This window comes from Bos javanicus, chromosome 8 (genome assembly GCF_032452875.1).
Source record: "Bos javanicus breed banteng chromosome 8, ARS-OSU_banteng_1.0, whole genome shotgun sequence".
NCBI classification, from domain to species: Eukaryota; Metazoa; Chordata; class Mammalia; order Artiodactyla; family Bovidae; genus Bos; species Bos javanicus.
The window spans coordinates 26116683-26136285 of NC_083875.1; the positions used below are offsets into that span (position 1 = coordinate 26116683).

Here is a 19603-nt window from a genome sequence, read left to right on the forward strand (position 1 = left end):
AACACAGTTCTCTGCACAGAGGCAGTTAGTAAATAATCAGCCAATGAAATCATGCCATTGACATGCATACATAAAAGCAAGCAATACAACTACCATCCTGAATGAAAGAAAGCAAATGAACAAGGTTAAAGAAACTCCTAAACAAGCTGCACTAAAGATGCCACACGTCTCTAGTCCCACTCCTTGTTTTTTGCTAGCTCTGCCATCTGTGTTAAGGGCAGACTATTTTAGAGACTGCTTTGGCTGCTCTGCAGGCAGGGGTGACTGGGTGACCTGGGACAGAGGAAGATAATTGAATGGCAATTGTGTTTCTAAGCTGCTTGGCTAAACTCTACATCTCTTCTGTTGGGCATCTCCCAGAAACAGCCATGACGGTTTTTAAAACAATCTTCTCTTCCCTGTTTGTCTCATGTGTCTTTTCAGAGAGCATGCTGTTTCGTAACTGTTCAACTCAACTTCCCCTGGGTAGTGTTGTGGTCCAGATTCTGGTTGACTTGAACTTGCCATGGTACCAAGCACAGAACTTGGCACAGGATTGGTACTCGGTAAAAAGATGAATGAAATTGTGGGTGGTGGGAACAGTTCTGGCACAGAAGAGAGTAATCTCTCAACAACTACAAGGCAATAGAAACCAATCTCTTCCTAAGCAACTGTTTATAATGGGGGAGGAGAAAAGTAATAAAAAGTTGGAAGAGACTCAAGCATCTGCTTTCTCATGAGTGGCAGAATACAAAATAGCATGGTGTAATGAGGACAGGGGCCCCCTGAGGAATTGGGAGATACAAGTTCTGTTCTCTACTCAGCTAATTCTCTTTCTGAGTGACTTTTGAGTGCATTACGTTTGGACTTTTGCATTGGTTTTCTGCAAAATCTAAGTATTGTATGAAATCAGGAGCTTTATGATGAAGAACGAGTGCCTGGAAACCTATCTCATGGAACTCTATCTTATCTGTCCCGTTTGTACTGGCTGCTGAGGACAGAATTCAGAGTTCTGTGGTCCACAGACTGAAAACCACTAAACTAGGTACTCAACTCAAAAGCTCTCCTATTTGAAATTTGGTTACTTTATGAAACCCTGCAGGTTTCCCTGTCATTTAGAGAGGCAAATTAGGATCTAGAAAACAAGGAAACATTCTATAAATAGGTTAAAAACTTTTTTCAACATGGTACCTACCACATGGTAACATGGTACCCATCAACATTCATTTATCTTTAAGAACCAGACCAAAAGAACCCTGCTTCACTGTCCAGGATTTGAAAACATTTTAAACATATATATTCATTTCTTGCTATAGGACCAACTAATGGAGAGTTTTTGATCATTTGATCCAAAATATCATAATTTCCTCACAACTATATTTCCATGGTTAAATGTTCTTGATATCAATGAATGTAATTTCAGAATTGCTTTTAAATAAATGGGACTAATATTTCCCTGGGCTTTGTTTAGCTCTTCTCATACTGACCTAAGTGATTTGCTAATTGTTTGATTTGAGTAAACATCAGTATTTACACTTACACAAAAGAGGCTTTCTTAATCGGCATATGTGGTCAATTCAAAGATCCAGGGCACCAAGTTTTGCACTGATATGGTTGGCAGTGCTGTGCTGGCTGTGGAGGTCTATAGTGGGCTTAAACCAGATCTTATGGGTTGCCGAAGGCATCCTGCAACACCAGCAATTGGGTGATCAGAGTTCATGTAATACAGGAGGTTCTCTGGATTAGGTTCATGATTCAGCTTTTCTTTGCCCACCCTGACTTGGAGCAGGTCTCATAATCTCTTTGGGCTTTAGTTTTTTGTCTGTAAATACAGATGATTATCTCTGTCTTACTGACCTCCTAGAGAAGGTAAAACTGAACAGAGTTAAAGGATGTGAAAGCACTGTAGAAACTTCAAGTAGAAGTAACATTGGCAAGAAGCCATTTTATAGGATTGGTTCTCAGTAACGATAACTGAATTTTGTTGAGTGCTTGGCATCCTGCAAGGAGCTTTACATGCATCATCCTATTTACTCCTTATAGTTACTCTATGACAGGAATACTACATTCATTTGACAGATGGCAAAGCTAAGGCCTAGGGAAATTCAGTAAAGTTAGTAAAGCCAAACTGATAGATTGAAGTTAAAAATGAGAAGGATGATAATACCTGTTCTATTCACTCACAAATTAATTAAAAGAACTCCATAAATAATTATTCTTTACATATACAAAGTGATCATTATTATTAGTGATGAGCTGGCTTGGTGGAATAACTGAATTGTCCCAATAAATGAGTTAGAGCTGATTGCCTGGATTCTCTGATGATGGATATGAGGTCTATAAACCTGGGACGGGTATGACGATGCTGTCTAAACAGCAACAGAATTCTGCTTTATTTATCTCATCATAAATGCATGAAAGTGCAAATGAGATTTTACAATGGTATTTTTTTATTGCTCATTCATGAGATTGAGAGAAAAGAAGGAAGTTATCACTTCTCTAGATAATTTGCCTATTTTAATAAAACAAGAGCTTTGTGACTAGGAAAACATTTCATGATACTTTAACTGCTTACTGAATAAACCACTTTTTAGCTCTTACACTGAGTTCTCCCGTTTTGGAGATAGACAAGGTATAAACCCCATGAAGATTAAAAGGCAATGTCTCACAGATGGTTAAGTGGTTGAGTGGAGATTTTAGATAATGACACATTGAGATTTTAGGAGTTGCTAATTATCTTAATTTCTCGGGGTCATATTTATTAAAAAATCTGATAAATATGAATTGCTTTCATGAAGCTATTTCCTAGGAATTTGTACTTTTTGTTGCTAAAACAACAACAGAGGATTATCTTTATAGCCCCATATACAATTTTAGAGTTCCAACTCCTATCATGGAGGAGAAAGCTGATTTTTTGGTGAGTTTAGGAGTTTCTCTGAAGTAACATCAACATTATCATAACCGTGATCTTAGTCATAATAGCTGCGGCCACTAATATTTATTGAGTGCTTATCATGTGTCAGGCACTCTGCTAAGCTCTTTAAAAGTATTACACCATTTATTCCTCATGACAACTCTATGAGGTAAGTAGCTATTATTCTTACTTCAGAGGATGAGAAAACTGAGGCTTAGCGAGAACAAGTAATTCGCCAAAGGCTACTCAAACCAGTAAGTGACAGAACCAGGATCTCAAGCCAAGCTGTGTCGCTCCAGAGCTGCCTTCCTAGTCGCCATGGTACCGTAATGACCACTGTATCGCCACTGGACTAGTCAGTCACCAAGCGAGTGTGACTGGGTTTTACACGTCCACTGCACACACTGCCACTCACCATGCAGATTTCTCTTGCCTCAGGATTTCAGTTGCATTAGGATTCAATTCTGAGCTTTTGTTCACACTTTGGTCCATGGCCAGGGGTGACTTATGCAATGTGCTGTCAAATTAAGTGGAGCTGGACACAAAAGTCCACTTGAACTCACCAAGAACTGCAACTTGGGGTATACAAGTTTGGGCATTTGCTTAGGACTGTTGCTCTGAATTCCTTGAGGGGAGGGAGAATCTGGATGTAGTTTCAGCAAAAACCAGATTTGTTTGCTAATGACTGTGACCATGATAGTGTGATGAGTGAGAGCAGTTTTCGCTTGAACGACCCTTGCCAATTTAAGCCCCTTCATTACTGCCTTGGAGAGAAAAGCAGAAGTCTGTGCCAAAAAAAAAAAAAAAAATCTGAAAAGGTGGTTCTCTGATCTTCTCACAAACAATGTCTTGCACAATTTCCCCCAGACAGCCTTAACAGTCTCACCAGTCTCCTAGACTGAGATATGTATGGCCAAATGTAGCTTTTTTTTTTTTTTTACACTGAAAGATACTCAGAAAACATAAGGTGCTTATTAGTGGAACTAAAACTATGCCTTTTTAGTTTTTGCTGAACCACGGGCATACATTTGGAAACTTTCTGGCTACATGGTCGACTGGACCAAGAAGCAACGGTCACACAAACTATTGCATAAAGCAGCAGGTACTGTGTTAACAACAACAACAACAACAATTTTCTCTCGTGTAAAATGGAAGCTATGATTATAGCATGGCAAGTACAAGGATTTTATATTTGATAAGATTACAAGCATCTTAGGAACTATAGTGTTAAATCAGTGAAGCAGTGTGCTCAGTCGTGTCTGACTCTTTGAGACCCATGGAATGTAGCCCACCAGGCTCCTGCAAGTTAAACATGCCCAGATCTCTGATATCCAGAAGTGACATGCCTCTGGACTTCTGGGAGTGCCCATGTTGGGACCACTACTAAAACATATAGCATATGTGTATATAGTATTTGACGAGATGCCATAGCTCTGAGGCACCAGTGAGAAACAGTCTTCATTTCAGCTAAATGTCATTAAAGTTTTAACTTCACTTTCTCTTCCTTCTCATTATAAGCATTGCTCTGGCTTCCTTTTTGAGACTGTTTTTGGCCTGGAAGCAAAGTATTTTATCACGTCATTAAAGTGACTGTATAAACGACACCAGCAGAGAGCAATACAGCTTTTCTGGGATGGAGCAGCTGGCCACCAGGTAAGCTCAATTTGGTCATACAGTGAGAGGAATTCAAATTCCTGTTTCAGCAAAATGTCAAGTTACTACATGTCACAAACATTCAGGCTTGCTTTTGAATAATGGAAACCAAGAATGCTAAGTCACTGAATTCTATCTATAAGAATATCCTTACCTATGTTATGAGCTACAGATAAAACTGGATTATCTGTGGCAACTGGAAATTATTAGTGAATTTTATTGTTTTCATTATAGTCTTTTAACGTATCAAAATTTCTGAGTTAGTGCATGAGGAATCAGAAAAAAGCCATGAAAACATAAAAATTATTTGGAAAGAATAGGCTATATGTCAACCATCTCTTTAGCCCCAAGAACGACTAGATGAATCCATCTACAACCATGGAGACCTATGGATGCTGTTGGTGAGTGAAATGAGTAAGTGATGTCATTCATTAGTTCAAATGTATAACATCGACTAGTTACAAAGCAAATTAATGAGAACAGTGAGGCTATTCTGGTAAACAGAAAAATCGGGCGTTAAGGGTTATAGTAATGGTTATCACATCCTGTTTATTTCTGAGCTATTTTGGTTTTATATGTGTAGTAATGAGAAAATTCTTATTCCATAGAAGCAGTTGCTAATGCTAACAATTTTTATAGTTCACCTTAATCTTAGGATATTTACTTTTTCAGTTAAACAGATCCTAATAGAAGAACTTAACAATGAGGGCAAAAAGTATTTCCTTTGGTAGTGAAATATTTTTACTATTGCTACAACAATTTTTACAATTTAGCTTAGCCTGAACAAGTTAAGATTAGTTTATGTTTGAGTATATTTTTTGTGAGTTATTGTTTAAAGATACTTCAAAATATATAAAATGAAATTTAATGACGCAACTCCATGGAACAACAGCTTATAGGGCACAGTTGGAAAATCACTAATTTAATGCAACAAATAACTTTCTCACCCCCACTAGTGGGTGAGAAAAATAAGGTCCAGAAGGGTCTTTTTGCTGTCCATGGTACTTCCCAATCTTGACAGGGAATAAATGTGGCTACCTAAATGGGATTTTGCTTTCAAATAATAGGCTAACAATCCTAGTATAATACAGGAAAAGTAAAGAACTACCTCAATGACTAATAAATTTCTTTTGAAATGCCAAAATATGTGACTTTATCTGTTGTAAATACATCTTGTGTTTTCCCTTTTAGGGGCTTCTAAGTTTGGACACAAAGGGGTTAGTTTATTGTCACCAACAAAGGTGTTGGTCTAACGTCACTAGAAAAGTCAAAGTGTTAGTTGCTCAGTCCTGTCTGACTCTTTGCGACCCCAGGGACTGTAATCTGCCAGGTTGCTCTGTCCATGGGAGAATGCATGGGATTCTCCAGGCAAGAATACCTGGAGTAGATAGCCATTCCCTTCTCAGGGAATCTTCCCAAACCAGGGATTGAACCTGGGTCTCCCACATTGCAGGCAGATTCTTTACCATCTGAGACACCAGGGAAGCCCTTAATGTCACTATTAGACAGTTAAATCTATAGTTAGAAAACAGTTCCTTGAGTGCTTGATTCTGCTATGCCTGATGGGAAGGCAGACTTATTTTATTGAGTTTCTTTAACTCCTTTTCTCAGACTATCACTTCTTATTTTCTCTCGAAATTCAGAAAGGTTGTTCTGATCCCAGGTGTGTAAATGAGTTCAGTGAATTTCATAGCAATTGTGCATTATCTTACCCTCAGACTAGAGTATCTACATTTCCTAAAGCAGTTTCCTCTTAAACTTCTCTTTCTGCTCAGTCTTAATTTTTACAGCTTTGTTTAATTACCTCTGTAATAAAAAAGCAGCATCCTGATATTCACTTATTTTTCCTTTCTCCTTTTCCCACTTCTTTCTTTCTTTTTTAATAGCCACCTGTCCCAACATTTATACATGTGCTGTATTAGATGTTTTAAAATAACACAGACATAGAAAAAGCATCAATTTTACAAAATTCCTTCAATGTAGAATGGCCTTTTGCTCTTGAATAATAAGAAATAGGCCAAAAATATTACTCCAACAGAAGATGGGTAAAAATCAGAAGCCAGAAGAAAATGAGTAGATTTTTTTCTGACTATAAACGTGTTTCTTAAAATTGTTAAAAAATACTTTTATTTCACAGCTGTTTTTTATGACCATCTCTTCACTGAAGTTTTTTTTCTTGAGTAGAGGGGAAAAGCTTTATATGCCATTATGGGAAGGGAATCCTTCATTTCTCCTAGAAATACACATATACATTTTCTTGGAACTATATATAAGAGCTTCAGAATCTCTCTATGGCTAAGTCAAACTGTTTGAATTTAGATAATTATGCTTTTCACTCACTGGTTCTCCTGGTATAGATATGGATAAAGATGCATATAATAAGTAGAAAACTTTAAACTAGGGTTGAATTGCATGAGTTAGAATTATCTTGGCTAAAAATACCTCATATCCTTAATATTTCCAAAATAAAGAGGTCCAAGCAAAATTTTCTTACCTCATTTAGTTTTTATACCATATCCAATCTTTAAAATGCAATTTTCTGGTGGAATATGAAGCAAAGTTAAACTTCACCTAAATTATATATTTATAAAATATCTATTCTTCTGTTTCTTTAATGAAAATCTGTTATTTTGAGTTCACTTTTACCAGCTAGATAGTATGATTTCTATGAGTAAATTAATATTAGAAATTTCATATCACATGTAGAATTAAGAATTTCTGAATGTGAGGCAGAAAGAATACAAGAAAATATACTTTAGAAAATTAACAGCAGAAAACAAAAACTCAAATTGCCTACAATTCAAAGGTAGAGTAATTTTAATCCACTTGGCTCATGTAGTAGTTCACCTATTCAAATTTTATGAATATATAATTAGTAAGCTATTATTTAAAAAAAAAATAATTGAGGTGTTCCTCAGAAATCCAAGGCTCTAGGAAAGGATTCCCTATCTTTCGGTCTACATGATGAGTTTTGTAGAAGAGTTTTCATACATCCTCTCCCACTTGTTGAGGATGAGTAAGCCATATTAACAAAGAGAATTACCAGGAAGTGTTGAAATTAAAAAAGCAAATGTTCACCATGAAAAGATCCCTGACCCATACTTCTATGACTACTTATCATCTGGAATATTTCATTCATCAGTCTGATTCTTGATCCTGCAAATAACTGAGGGCCAACTATGGTTTCCCCAAAGTAAACATATGTGGAAGGTGTCAAGTGTTTTTTTAGGGCTTCTAATTAAAAAGATCTTTTAAAAAAACCTATAAGAAATAAGCCCTGCTTTCTATTCAACAAAGGCTGAGCTTATTTAAATGTGGAAGAACTGTTCTAAGGCTGATTTTTATTCTGGTTCACTGGTGTGGCCCACCACAGGCTAAATAGGGTCAACTGTGACCCTGAAATATGGTCTGCTCTGATCATCTCAAAGAATCCTGAGAACACTGTAGCATCACGTTTGTTAAGAGTAGAAACAAGTCACCAGAATGGAATGAAATCAGAAGACAAAATGTCTCTGCAGAGTGCTTTACCTGCAGCTCTATCAATGGAAAACCCGTGGACCCTGAGGTGGCATTCTACAGCAGCAAGAGTAAGAGGCATGGGTCCTAATAACCCATGACTAAAAATGGACACTGGGCAGCAGCACTTACTTATTTTAAACTAAACGCTTTTTAATTCAAGAAGCTTATTTGAACTTGATTTATGTTTATAGTAAATAAACTGGTAAATGTGACTGACCTGGCTGGACAAGGATCCAAGTTGCACTCCTGAAGCTTAGGCTTGGGTTTGATGTTCTCAGGGTAATAGTGACAGTACTGGTCAGCAACCACACGGTTGCTCCGAAGATCGTAACACTCAGCCGATGTTAGCTGGTAACCTGTGGTATCAAGCCATTCGGGCAAGTTTCAATGTATACATCAATGCAATGTATTCCCTTAGGCGATTTTGCCCATTTCATATTAATGAAAATTCTTTCCCAGTGCTCCCAGTCATTTCCAGGACCAAAGAGAGATAAATGGAAGGCTCATTAATTTTTACAGGTCTCAAATGCTATGTTTTCCCCAACTTTTAATAATTAAATGATACCATAGGGTTTGAACTACATAAGGGTAAAGCTATAAGACTACTGTAAGAACTATTTTTATTAATTTGCTTTATATAATCTAAAAGTCTAACATAGAATTCTGTATCCAAAATTCTGTATCCAGATATTTATTTACAAACCATCTCATGTAAGGATGCAAAACTGCCTCCCTTGTACTTGGGGCATCAGGGTGAATAAACTCCCCCCCTCAAAAAAATTAATCCCAACATTGTTCCTCTTGGTCAGTGGTGACCCATAATATAGAATCAGCTACCTACCTGGAAACATGTGTTTTCCTTTGCCTAAATTCAACCTGAATGGACTGAATGGATATGAATTGATGACCAAGACCTAAATAGTGAAATCTCAGGTTTTCCTATACAACCAAAACAAAACCAAAAACTTCCTACTGTTCAACTTTTGTTTCAAAATCCTTTGCCATTTCTAATTGTGTAGCCAATATTTATTGATTTACATGTGCAAATTTCCACTGTTTAGAGAAATCCTCTTTTTTTAAAAAAAAGAAATTGTGCTGCTGAATAATACTGAATTCTACTCACAATATGTATTACTTTTCTTACCTGCCTCTTTTTCGTTCTGTGAATTTCTGGTGGTATGGTGATGAAGACTTAGATTCTTGGGGTGAAAAGTAAACGTGCATAGAGTATTTTTTAAAGTTAGGGCTTTCGTATCAGTGTAACCTTCATCAACTCCAAAATATATTCCCCCTGGACAGTGGTTGAATACTGTTGTTGTTAAACACGTGTTAGAAAGTCAGATTTAGAGTGGTTAAAAGTCTAGCAAAAGATTTCAGGAAATCAGAGGGAGACTTATAAACCAGATTTCCTGACTTGAGGCTGTGTTCTCAGACCACCCACAAAAATTAATTGTTCATTAAAGACCTAAATAAAGAGCTTTTAACAATTTTACTGTCAGGATGAAAAGTATGGAAAGTAATGGCTAAAAACACATGTTCCACTTAATTTTTTCTCTCATAAGAAAATAAAAAAGCAAAATGATATTTTATAAAAGTAAATATACTTCTGTTTTTCAATTACATTATGCTTCAAGCAGATAATCTGATGACAAGTTAATTATTTTATAAAGTTTCCAGAAAACCATTTCTACTTAAGGGTAGAATTTTATCATGTAGTAAAATGTGGGCACAAGCAGTAAGTAAACACTGAATGTGAGATTATGATTTTTAAAAACCATAATTTGTCAGCTTAAAAATGCGGCTGGGAAGCTCTTCTAGAGTGTGTGAAATGAAAACTTAGAACAAAAACGAAATGAAGGACCAAAATGGTCAGGTAATTGTGTTTTCTAAAGTTTCACAAGGTATTTGATGTAGCAATTCTTAAGACTTAGCAAAATATTCAACTAGTTGAATCTGGAACTAGAAACATATAAAGGAATTCAGAGATCATTTCCTCAGAGATTTTCAAACTACGGTCCATGAAGTGTGAGGGAAGTGTTAGTCACTCAGACGTGTCCGACTCTCTATGACCCCATGGTCTGCATAGCCAGCCAGGCTCCTCTGTCCATGAAATTCTTCAGGCAAGATTACTTGAGTGGGTTGCCGTTCCCTCCTCCAGGGGATCTTCCTGATCCAGGGATCGAACCTGGGTCTCCTGCGTTGCAGGCAGATTCTTTACTGTATGAGCTACCAGAGGCTGGTTTCTACATCCTTCAGATCTCTGAGCAATGTTCCTTTATCTGGCTTCCTAATATGATTTCCTTTGAGGAAAGGGTTTGAGAGCTCAACACATTTGTGAACTGCTGCTGGTTCTACTTCTTCACTTAGATGTGAGGAAAATAAAGCCCAAAGTGTTTGACTTATATATGAATCTAACATCAATTGTCTTATTATATAGTAAGCCATTATCAAGGTTACTGTAATTGCACTCCAACAGCAGCCCTGTGTGAAACTGTCACAACAGGCCTATTATTGAAGTGCTATTCTCTCAAAACATGGTTTTTATTAAAAAAAAAAAGAAAAATAATTTCTTAGATTTCTTTTTTTGAAACTGCTTCCTGTGTTAGTCATTAACAGGTATATCAAAACAACGTATTCCCATAAACATCAAAGTAATTGGCACTTTCTTCTTAAACAAAGTAATTTTCTATGTAGCACAGACAGAGCGACTGGAAACATTATTTTATTGAAATGTTTAAAATGTTGAATTAATAATTATGTAACAACCAAGGGAAAACACTTATTTTTAAGGTAAAATCTAACACTGCTCTATAAAACCTCATTTTCAACTGTTTGTTCACATTATGTAGACATAGGTAACACAGCTGAAGATGACTTATATGTTCTTATAGTTTTATGAGAATTAATGGATAGTCATTTGTCTCCATTTTGAGGTACTATCCTTTTTTCTTGTCAAAATAATACAGTTATACATGTGTGGATTAGTTACTTAAACAGTGCCAATTAACAGGCTTTCATGAAGATGGAGCTAGAATTTATTTCATGTGCTCATTTTTAAAGGAACAGACATACAATTTTATAACCGTTAAATTGCCAAAATTTTCAAAAAGGTACTCCACAAATAACTGGCTCACTTGGCAATAAAACTAAAATATTCATAGACTGCTGATTACCCTTCTGGAAAGAATTCTGGTAACATATGCCAATAGCCACAAAAATTCTGAAACTCTTATGAGTTTAGTCCAAGGAAATAATATGAAGGGAGAAAAATACTTAGGTATTAAGCTATTCATTACATTATAAAAGAAAAGTTTAAATGAAATGAATGATCTTCTGTAAGTATATAGTTAAATAAATTATTATAAAATAATCAAAATAAATTATTATGTAGCCATTTAAGTAATCATTAAAGAAAAGAGGTGGGGAGGGAACCTTTTCCAGTAACACAAAATGCTGTTCATGTTACAGACATGATGGAGCAGAGATTGGAATTCATCTGGTGACTTTTCAGGAGAGATGTGTTTTAAAGTATACATGTATACCTGTGGCGGATTCATTTTGATATTTGACAAAACTAATACAATTATGTAAAGTTTAAAAATAAAATAAAATTTAAAAAAAAGGAAAAAAAATAAAGTATAAATAAGGCAAGTGGCATTCCTTTTATTGCACGGATGATGGGGTAGAGCTGAAAAAGAACTGAGCCTAAGTCTACAGTACATTGATTTTTTTTTCCCTAGTAATAAACTATTTTCTTTAAATTAATTTCTGATTCTTCTTAGATACATCATGTTACGCAGAAGACCTGACAAACAATCTTCATCTGTTTCCTGAATAGATAAGTTCATTCAGCCAGAGGAATAGTTTGTTCTCAAATGAACAGAACTGCCTCCAGACTAAGTTGTTGCCAGGCCATGATATTGCTTGTTCTGAACTTGAATGAATCAAGGAAAGAAGGAAAGACTATTTCCTCTGATGGGACTCTACAGCCAGAAAACATGCATGGGGCATCTGGACTGAGGTATCTACCTCATGGGAAGGCTTCAGGACTTGGCCCCATTGAGATGAAAGAATCTGGTCCACACAGCACTTCCATATGCTAAAGCAACTCTATTCTTAAAGCAGCTGAGTCTTCCCTCATGGATGCCAAGAGCTTCTAGACTAAGTGAACAGCATTACCTCCTCCACAGGTTGCTGAGCAAGGAAAGAAGTCCGTCTCCCTCCATCGGTGGATGATAGGCTGATAGAAGATGAACTGGACTGTACTGTTCTCAGGCCCCGAGCTGCGAATCTGTAGGAGACAACGGCAAAGCACAGGAACTAGTGTGACGGAGGGGTGCCCTCTGGGCTCCTTGTAGCTTGGACAAGGATGTGTGGTAGTGATGATGGTCTCAGGTTGTGTCAAGGACCACACTGGGAGAGAAGGGGCAATGGCAGCTTCACCCATCTTACCATCTAACCAGCAAATGGTCCTTGCAGAAACCATCACTATCATCACTTCAGTTCTGCGGCCACAGAACAAGGTCTCAACGTGTGATTCTAGCAAGTGTATCCGAAGCCACTGACTCCCTCACCCTCTTTTAGTTTCACCCTCTCTGGTACAACAGGTAACATTATGTGAATTTTTCAATGTAGGTTCAGAAATAGATAATTTGTTCTAAGAAAATTATAAATGCAATCTGCTTCAAAAAAACTAAAGATACTGTTACTGTTCAAGAGAAATAAAGAGCTAAAGAATTAAGTAGCTCCTCTCACTCTGAGACTTCCCTGGTGGCTCAGACAGTAAAGCATCTGTCTACAATGCGGAAGACCTGGGTTCGATCCCTGGGTCGGGAAGATCTGCTGGAGAAGGAAATGGCAGTCTACTCCAGTACTATTGCCTGGAAAATCCCACGGATGGAGGAGCCCGGTAGGCTACAGTCCATGGGGTCCCGAAGAGTCCGACACGACTGAGCGACTTCACTATCACTATCTCACTCTGAGACATACTGTGAGTTTCCTGGCAATGGTGTGATTGATAGATCTTAATGTGCAAAGTTACCAATGGTAAGCTCACTGAAATGTAAATTCCTGAGTTCAAGCCCAGAGATGCAGGCAATTTAAATGTAGAGAGTCCAGAAGTCAAATTTTGAAAAGCACCAACTTACATTACAAAATCATTTATTTCAAATAAAACAGGTGTTTATGGAAATTATAGCTCTTTTGTTTTTTTAAAAGAGGGGAATGTGAGGCAGTTCTTTCAAACTCTTAATAATTCTTTAATAGTTTAAAAATACAGGTTGAGGAAACAAAGTCAAACTGAAAGAGAAGGAAAAGTATCCAACAGGAACAATGCACTGCTTTTACAAAGACAAATGACATACAGTATTTGAACAGTTGGGCAAAGGCAAGGCTTGGGCTATTTCTTATACTGAAGGAAGGTCTATGAAAAGCCTGGTGGACCACCTTCTACTCCAACTCCATCCTGGCAGTTAGAGGAGCAACAGTCCACAGATTCATGTCCCGTACGTCTTTGCTACTGTTTTCAAGCTTAGCATTGTTCCAACTGCCCTTTACCTAGGAAAAATTGATGGGTTTGGGCTTCAGCTTTTTTTTTAAGATAGCCTTATTTTATTTTGCTACTGAGTTTAGAAACGATTAAGCACCTAGGATGCAAAGAAAGAAGGATCAGGTGCTAACCCCTGTATCAGTTTTTGGCACTGGGATGAGAATATGAGATGTTCCTCAGAAAATCTAGGAGCATTGCAAAGGGCAAAGATGAGAGGAAAGCTATAGAATATCTCACATTATGCGAGGATTCTGACCCATGGAGCATCCCAGTTTTTCCTGATTAAAATAAACATTGATACGATTCCCTACTTTAAAGCAAAAACAGCTGAAGCAATACCCTGTCTTTCACAGAAGGGGAGCATGGCCTACAGATTAGTACTTTTCAGTCTTATGTGTCAGATACAGGATATCTAACTGCTTGTTTCAGTTCAGTTCAGTTCAGTCGCTCAATCATGTCCGCCTCTTTGCGACCCCATGAATTGCAGCACGCCAGGCCTCCCTGTCCATCACCAACTCCAAGAGTTCACTCAAACTCACATCCATCAAGTCGGTGATGCCATCCAGCCATCTCATCCTCTGTCATCCCCTTTTCCTCCTGCCCCCAATCCTTCCCAGCATCAGAGTCTTTTCCAGTGAGTCAACTCTTCACACGAGGTGGCCAAAGTACTGGGGTTTCAGCTTTAGCATCATTCCTTACAAAGAACATCCAGGACTGATCTCGTTTAGAATGGACTGGTTGGATCTCCTTGCAGTCCAAGGGACTCTCAAGAGTCTTCTCCAACACCACAGTTCAAAAGCATCAATTCTTCTGCCCTCAGCTTTCTTTATAGTTCAACTCTCACATCGATACATGACTACTGGAAAAACAATAGCCTTGACTAGACGGACCTTTGTTGACAAAGTAATGTCTCTGCTTTTTAATATGCTGTCTAGGTTGGTCATAACTTTCCTTCCAAGGAGTAAGTGTCTTTTAATTTCATGGCTTCAATCACCATCTGCAGTGATTTTGGAGCCCCCCAAAATATTCACTTAGGTGGCTACAAATACTTAATATTGGTATAGTTGTCATTCTATTGCCTTTATCTTCCATTTGTAAACTCTGCAAAGGCAAGTATCATTCATCTTGCATACTCCTCTTTCTTCAGCATCATCCACAGTGCTTGGCACACAGCAAGTATTCAAATAATTGCTGAATGAATGTATGAATGAACCAACCAATGAATGATACTGATTATGGTCCTTTCAAGCATTTTCAGAATTGCAAACTATTATTTGTGACAAATTCTTGGAAGCCTTACAGCTTCTTGAGAATTTGGTGGCAAGAGTGGTAAAGAACCCACCTGCCAATGCAGGAGACATAAGAGATGCGGTTTTGATCCTTGGATTGGGAAGGTCCTCTAGAGGCAGGCATTGCAACCCACTCCAGTATTCTTGCCTGGAGAATCCTATGGACAGAGGAGCCTGGCAGCCTACAGTACATGGTGTTGCAAAGAGTTGGAGATGACTGAGGCAACTTAGTACAAACTGCGAGAACATCCCCAAATTAAAATATAGTAGACTGAGGCATTTGGGCTTCCCTGGTGGCTCAGACAGTAAGGATCTGCCTGCAATGTGGGAGATGTGGGTTCGATCCCTGGGTTGGGAAGATCCCCTGGAGAAAGGCATTGCAACCCACTCTAGTATTCTTGCCTGGAGAATCCCCATGGACAGAGGAGCTTGGAGGGCTACAGTCCATGGGGTCACAAAGAGTTGGACATGACTGAGCAACTAAACACAGCACAAAGGCATTCAATAAAGGTTACATTTTTATATACATCTTGAAGTTTTCTTGAAGATGCCAATCATTTCTTTTCGATAAAGTGTTGGTAAAATTGATTATGTTGATAAAATTCGTAAAAAGAAGCAGATTGTTACAACATAGCCCTTGCCCAATAGTACTTTCTGCCCTCCTATGAAAGCTATCGCTTTAAACAGGATAGTAGCAGAAAAGGCTTATAAAAATGCTAGTTATTATTGGAATAAAACATAGACTCAATTTTTCCACTGTTTTAACAGTTGGAAATGCTAAGATTTGAGGTTATTCAGTAAAAATAATGAAAAAAAAATGTTAGCACCCAACTTTATTTTTACACTTCCTATAGTGTTTTCTAGTCCTCCTAGAATGCCAGACCTCAGTACTGGGAGACATAGATAACAGTTCAGCCCACAGGCCCTTGGCTCAGGGTTGCATGAGAGATGTTGGCTATGGATTTACTGCCCAAAGTACTTGAGTAGGGTAGTAGATCAGAGATGCTTCTTTGGAAATAATAACTGTAATGTTGGCTAAGGAACAAAGAGGTGGAAGCAATGTGTCAGGACTAAGATGCTGAGACAGGGCAAACTAAGGTCTAATGGAAGGCTGGTCTCGGCACTCATATGGAGAAGGAGGGCAGAGAACTGAGCAGAGTGGAGCCAGAGGAGGCAGGACTGGACCGGGGCCTGCCACTCTCAGTGTCAGAGAAAGGTGAGGAGTTGGTTCTCTGACTCTGTCTTCAACCTAGCTGTACCATTGGTAAAACAAGGTGGGGAACTCAACAAGAAATGCAGTATACAGTAATTAGAATTGACTGGCATAAAGAAGCATATTTATTGGAGGAATCACTACCTGTAAAGGTTGAGTAGGAAAATGAATCACTATTCATTACATACTTCTTTTTTTCCCCCATAGTTAATTTAGTGTTTTCTCTCTAGAATGTTTGGCTTACAAAAATGGTTTTCCCTTTGTATAAGCATAGGTGGACAGGTATGGGGTGGGCATCTAGAGACAGGCAGGGTGGCAGGGTGAAATCAATCTGTATTTAAACATTTGCCAAAGTTCAGCCTCCATGAGAGAAAGGAAATGATGATTTCAATCCTACCCAAGATTATAGGCTGCCCAAATTTCACAAAGTCTATCTTTATCACATTAGCTTGTAGCAAGTATCTGTAGCTTTTACTATTTGTTCATTTTATTTTGGTACTTAATTATAGTCATCACTATTTCAAAATTCCTACTCAGTGTTTTTTCTCTCAAACGGCATCATGAACTAGGAAAGGGAGGATACCATATTTCAAAGTCAAGCTGCCTCAGGCATGAAGAATCTCCTTGGAGAAGAATACACATGAAAGTTCTGTAAACTTACTTCATGAAGTGAACTCTCATAACTTTGTGTATGTGATTTCTGCTTAGGAGCCCTGCCTATTGTTTCACCTTTAATAAAAATTTGGGGGATGCTGAATTATGTATGGGGTTATGCTTCCCTGATAGCTCAGTTGGAAAAGAATCTGCCTGCAATGCAAGAGATGCCAGTTTGATTTCTGGGTCGGGAAGATCTGCTGGAGAAGGGAGAGGCTACCAATCCAGTATTCTTGGGCTTCCCTTGTGGCTCAGCTGGTAAAGAATCTGCCTGCAACATGGGAGACCTGGGTTCAATCCCTGGGTTGGGAAGATCCCCTGGAAAAGGGAATAGCTACCCACTTAGGTATTCTGGCCTGGAGAAGTCCATGGGGTTGCAAAGAGTCAGATACAACTGAACGACTTTTACTTTCACTTTCATGCTTAAGTCTGTCCAGAAAGAAATATGAAGGTGTCATCTCTGCTTAAATATCCTAACTTTGCAAATAGAAACCACCAGCTTTCTATTCCTTAGAGTGCTTAGGCAAAAATTATGCTATCAATCTTCCTAATCAAATTCCCCAACTATGAAAATGTAATGCATTTAGAAAATTATGCTCTTTAGGAAATAACTGTTCTTTAGTTGTCAGTATATGAATTGTGAATCAGTGTTCTTGTTCTGAGTATGATGATTGGTTACTATTCTTCAGTGCCTGCGTGTGTGTGCTAAGTCACTGTGTCTGTGTCTGACTTTGTGACCATATGGACCATAGCCCACCAGGCTCTTCTGTCCATGAGGAGCAAGAATACTGGAGTGGGTTGTCATGCCTTTCTCCAGGGGATCTTCCCGACCCAGGGGTTGAACCCATGTCTCTTATGTCTCCTGCATTGGCAGGTGGGTTCTTTACCACTAGTGCCATCTGGGAAGCCCATTCTGCAGTGTATTTTGGCTACTTTGATGGCTTAAGTACTCACTTATTGCTTTTTTCTTCTGCTAATATGGCTTTCTTAAATTTTAAAAATGGTTCAAACCGAATATTTATAAATATGCCTTAGCTGCTTTCACAAGAAGAGCTAAGTTCAATGTTCTGAAAAAGAATGCTGCTGCTGCTGCTACTAAGTCGCTTCAGTCGTGTCCGACTCTGTGCGACCCCATAGACAGCAGCCCACCAGGCTCCCCCGTCCCTGGGATTCTCCAGGCAAGAATACTGGAGTGGGTTGCCATTTCCCTTCTCCAATGCACGAAAGTGAAAAGTGAAAATGAAGTTGCTCAGTCCGACTCTTTGAGACCCCATGGACTCCATCCATGGGAGTTTCCAGGCAAGAGTACTGGAGTGGGTTGCCATTGCCTTCTCCAGAAAAAGAATGACTAAAAAAAAAAAAACACCCTTTTCTATCTGGGAAGGTCCTTCTCTTTTACTGGGTCTGTAGCTTCTGAAAAGATAGCCTGGTAGGGGAAGAAGGGGATGCTAAGCCAGATAATTATCTAGCCAATAGCCAATCATCCTCAACAGTTAATGTGATTATAGGTGTGCCTACATCCATTTGTCTTATAGCTACACCTGCCAAACTGTTCCTGGGTATACCACTTGTAAATCAATCAACCTCGGACCATCTTCAGAGAAGTGGTTGTATGCCATGGTGTAGAGAGAGTATTGTAAAAAGTTTGACCAGAAGTTAAAGCATTTGAAAAGATGGAAAGGAAGTCATTCAGTTCTATTTGCTTTTATACGCACTACCTCATTCAATTCCTCACTAAGACTATGTGGAGAGATTCTTATTACTATTTTTCAAATAAGTAATAGGTTCCAGGAGGTAAAACAACATACTCAAGGTCACACCTCCAGGAAGCAGGACAATATACACAATTCTAGAGTGTCTATCTTTTTTACCCCTCTACACTAGCATTGCCAAAAATGTACAGCCAACATATGAATTACAAATTTTTGGAAGACATGGCTTCCCTAGGAAAAAAGATGAGTGCTTAGTCCATTTGTAAAGGTGGCCAGAAAAAGAGATTCCAAAAAATAATATATAGCAATTCTCACTGTGAGAAAAATCTTTCTTTCATGCAAAAAGTCTTTTTCTTTTAAAAAAGCAAAAATGGTATTTTGACAATAAAGTTCCTTGGAGATGTTGACAAAGTACCATTCTGACCCCGATGTATTTCATTCAGAAAGGAAGTTGTTGCTTAAACAAGTGCATAATGAAAAAGAGATTATACTTTGAATGACACTGAAAACTGAATTATAAACTGTGTATATAATTTTTAAGCACTGAAATCATGAAAGATGATAAATAAGCAAAAGGTAATCTTTCATTTTCAGCTATTCCCTGGGGAAAATTAAGGAAGAAAAGGTTGCTTCATTATAAATCACTGGGAATAAAAGTAATTTTGTTCTTTTTATTTTATATCTTCTTATATTATCTTGCTTATTTTCAAGTTTGAGTAAAAGGATTTTTAAAAATTATAATCTATTTTATACTAATTTTACATTTATTTGATTCTGATCTTTTCTAATGAAACTTTCATCTCCTCTCATTTGCAACCTGAAGCTAGGTCACCAAACAGGATATAATGAAAAAAAAATCACTAAAATGATAGCTTGGCCTGTTTTTGAAAGAAGATATTTACAGGTTGCTAGGATCTAGGAAGTTATCACAAAGTTCCCCGAAGTTAATTTTCCCTTTAATATGTACTTATACACAGAGAGGAAAAAAAATATCCTCTTAGCCATTCCCTTCTCCAGGGGATCTTCCTGACCCAGGGGTCAAACCCAAGTTTCCCACATTGCAGGTAGATTCCTCACCATCTGAGCCATCAGGGAAACCCTCTTAGAAGCAACGCAGAAGAC

At 38.0% G+C, this 19603-nt stretch overlaps 1 protein-coding gene across 3 annotated transcripts in view; it reads right to left on the reverse strand.

Annotated features, from left to right (window-relative positions):
• The window catches only part of ADAMTSL1 (ADAMTS like 1), a 1109873-nt gene that overhangs the window by 262242 nt on the left and 828028 nt on the right, over positions 1–19603 (reverse strand). For all 3 annotated transcript variants that reach the window (XM_061425212.1, XM_061425211.1, XM_061425213.1), the window contains 2 exons: positions 12245–12356; positions 8283–8421 (listed from right to left, as the gene is read on the reverse strand). In XM_061425212.1, coding sequence (XP_061281196.1) covers positions 8283–8421; positions 12245–12356 — 251 coding nt within the window. The remainder of the gene's footprint in view (positions 1–8282; positions 8422–12244; positions 12357–19603) is intronic.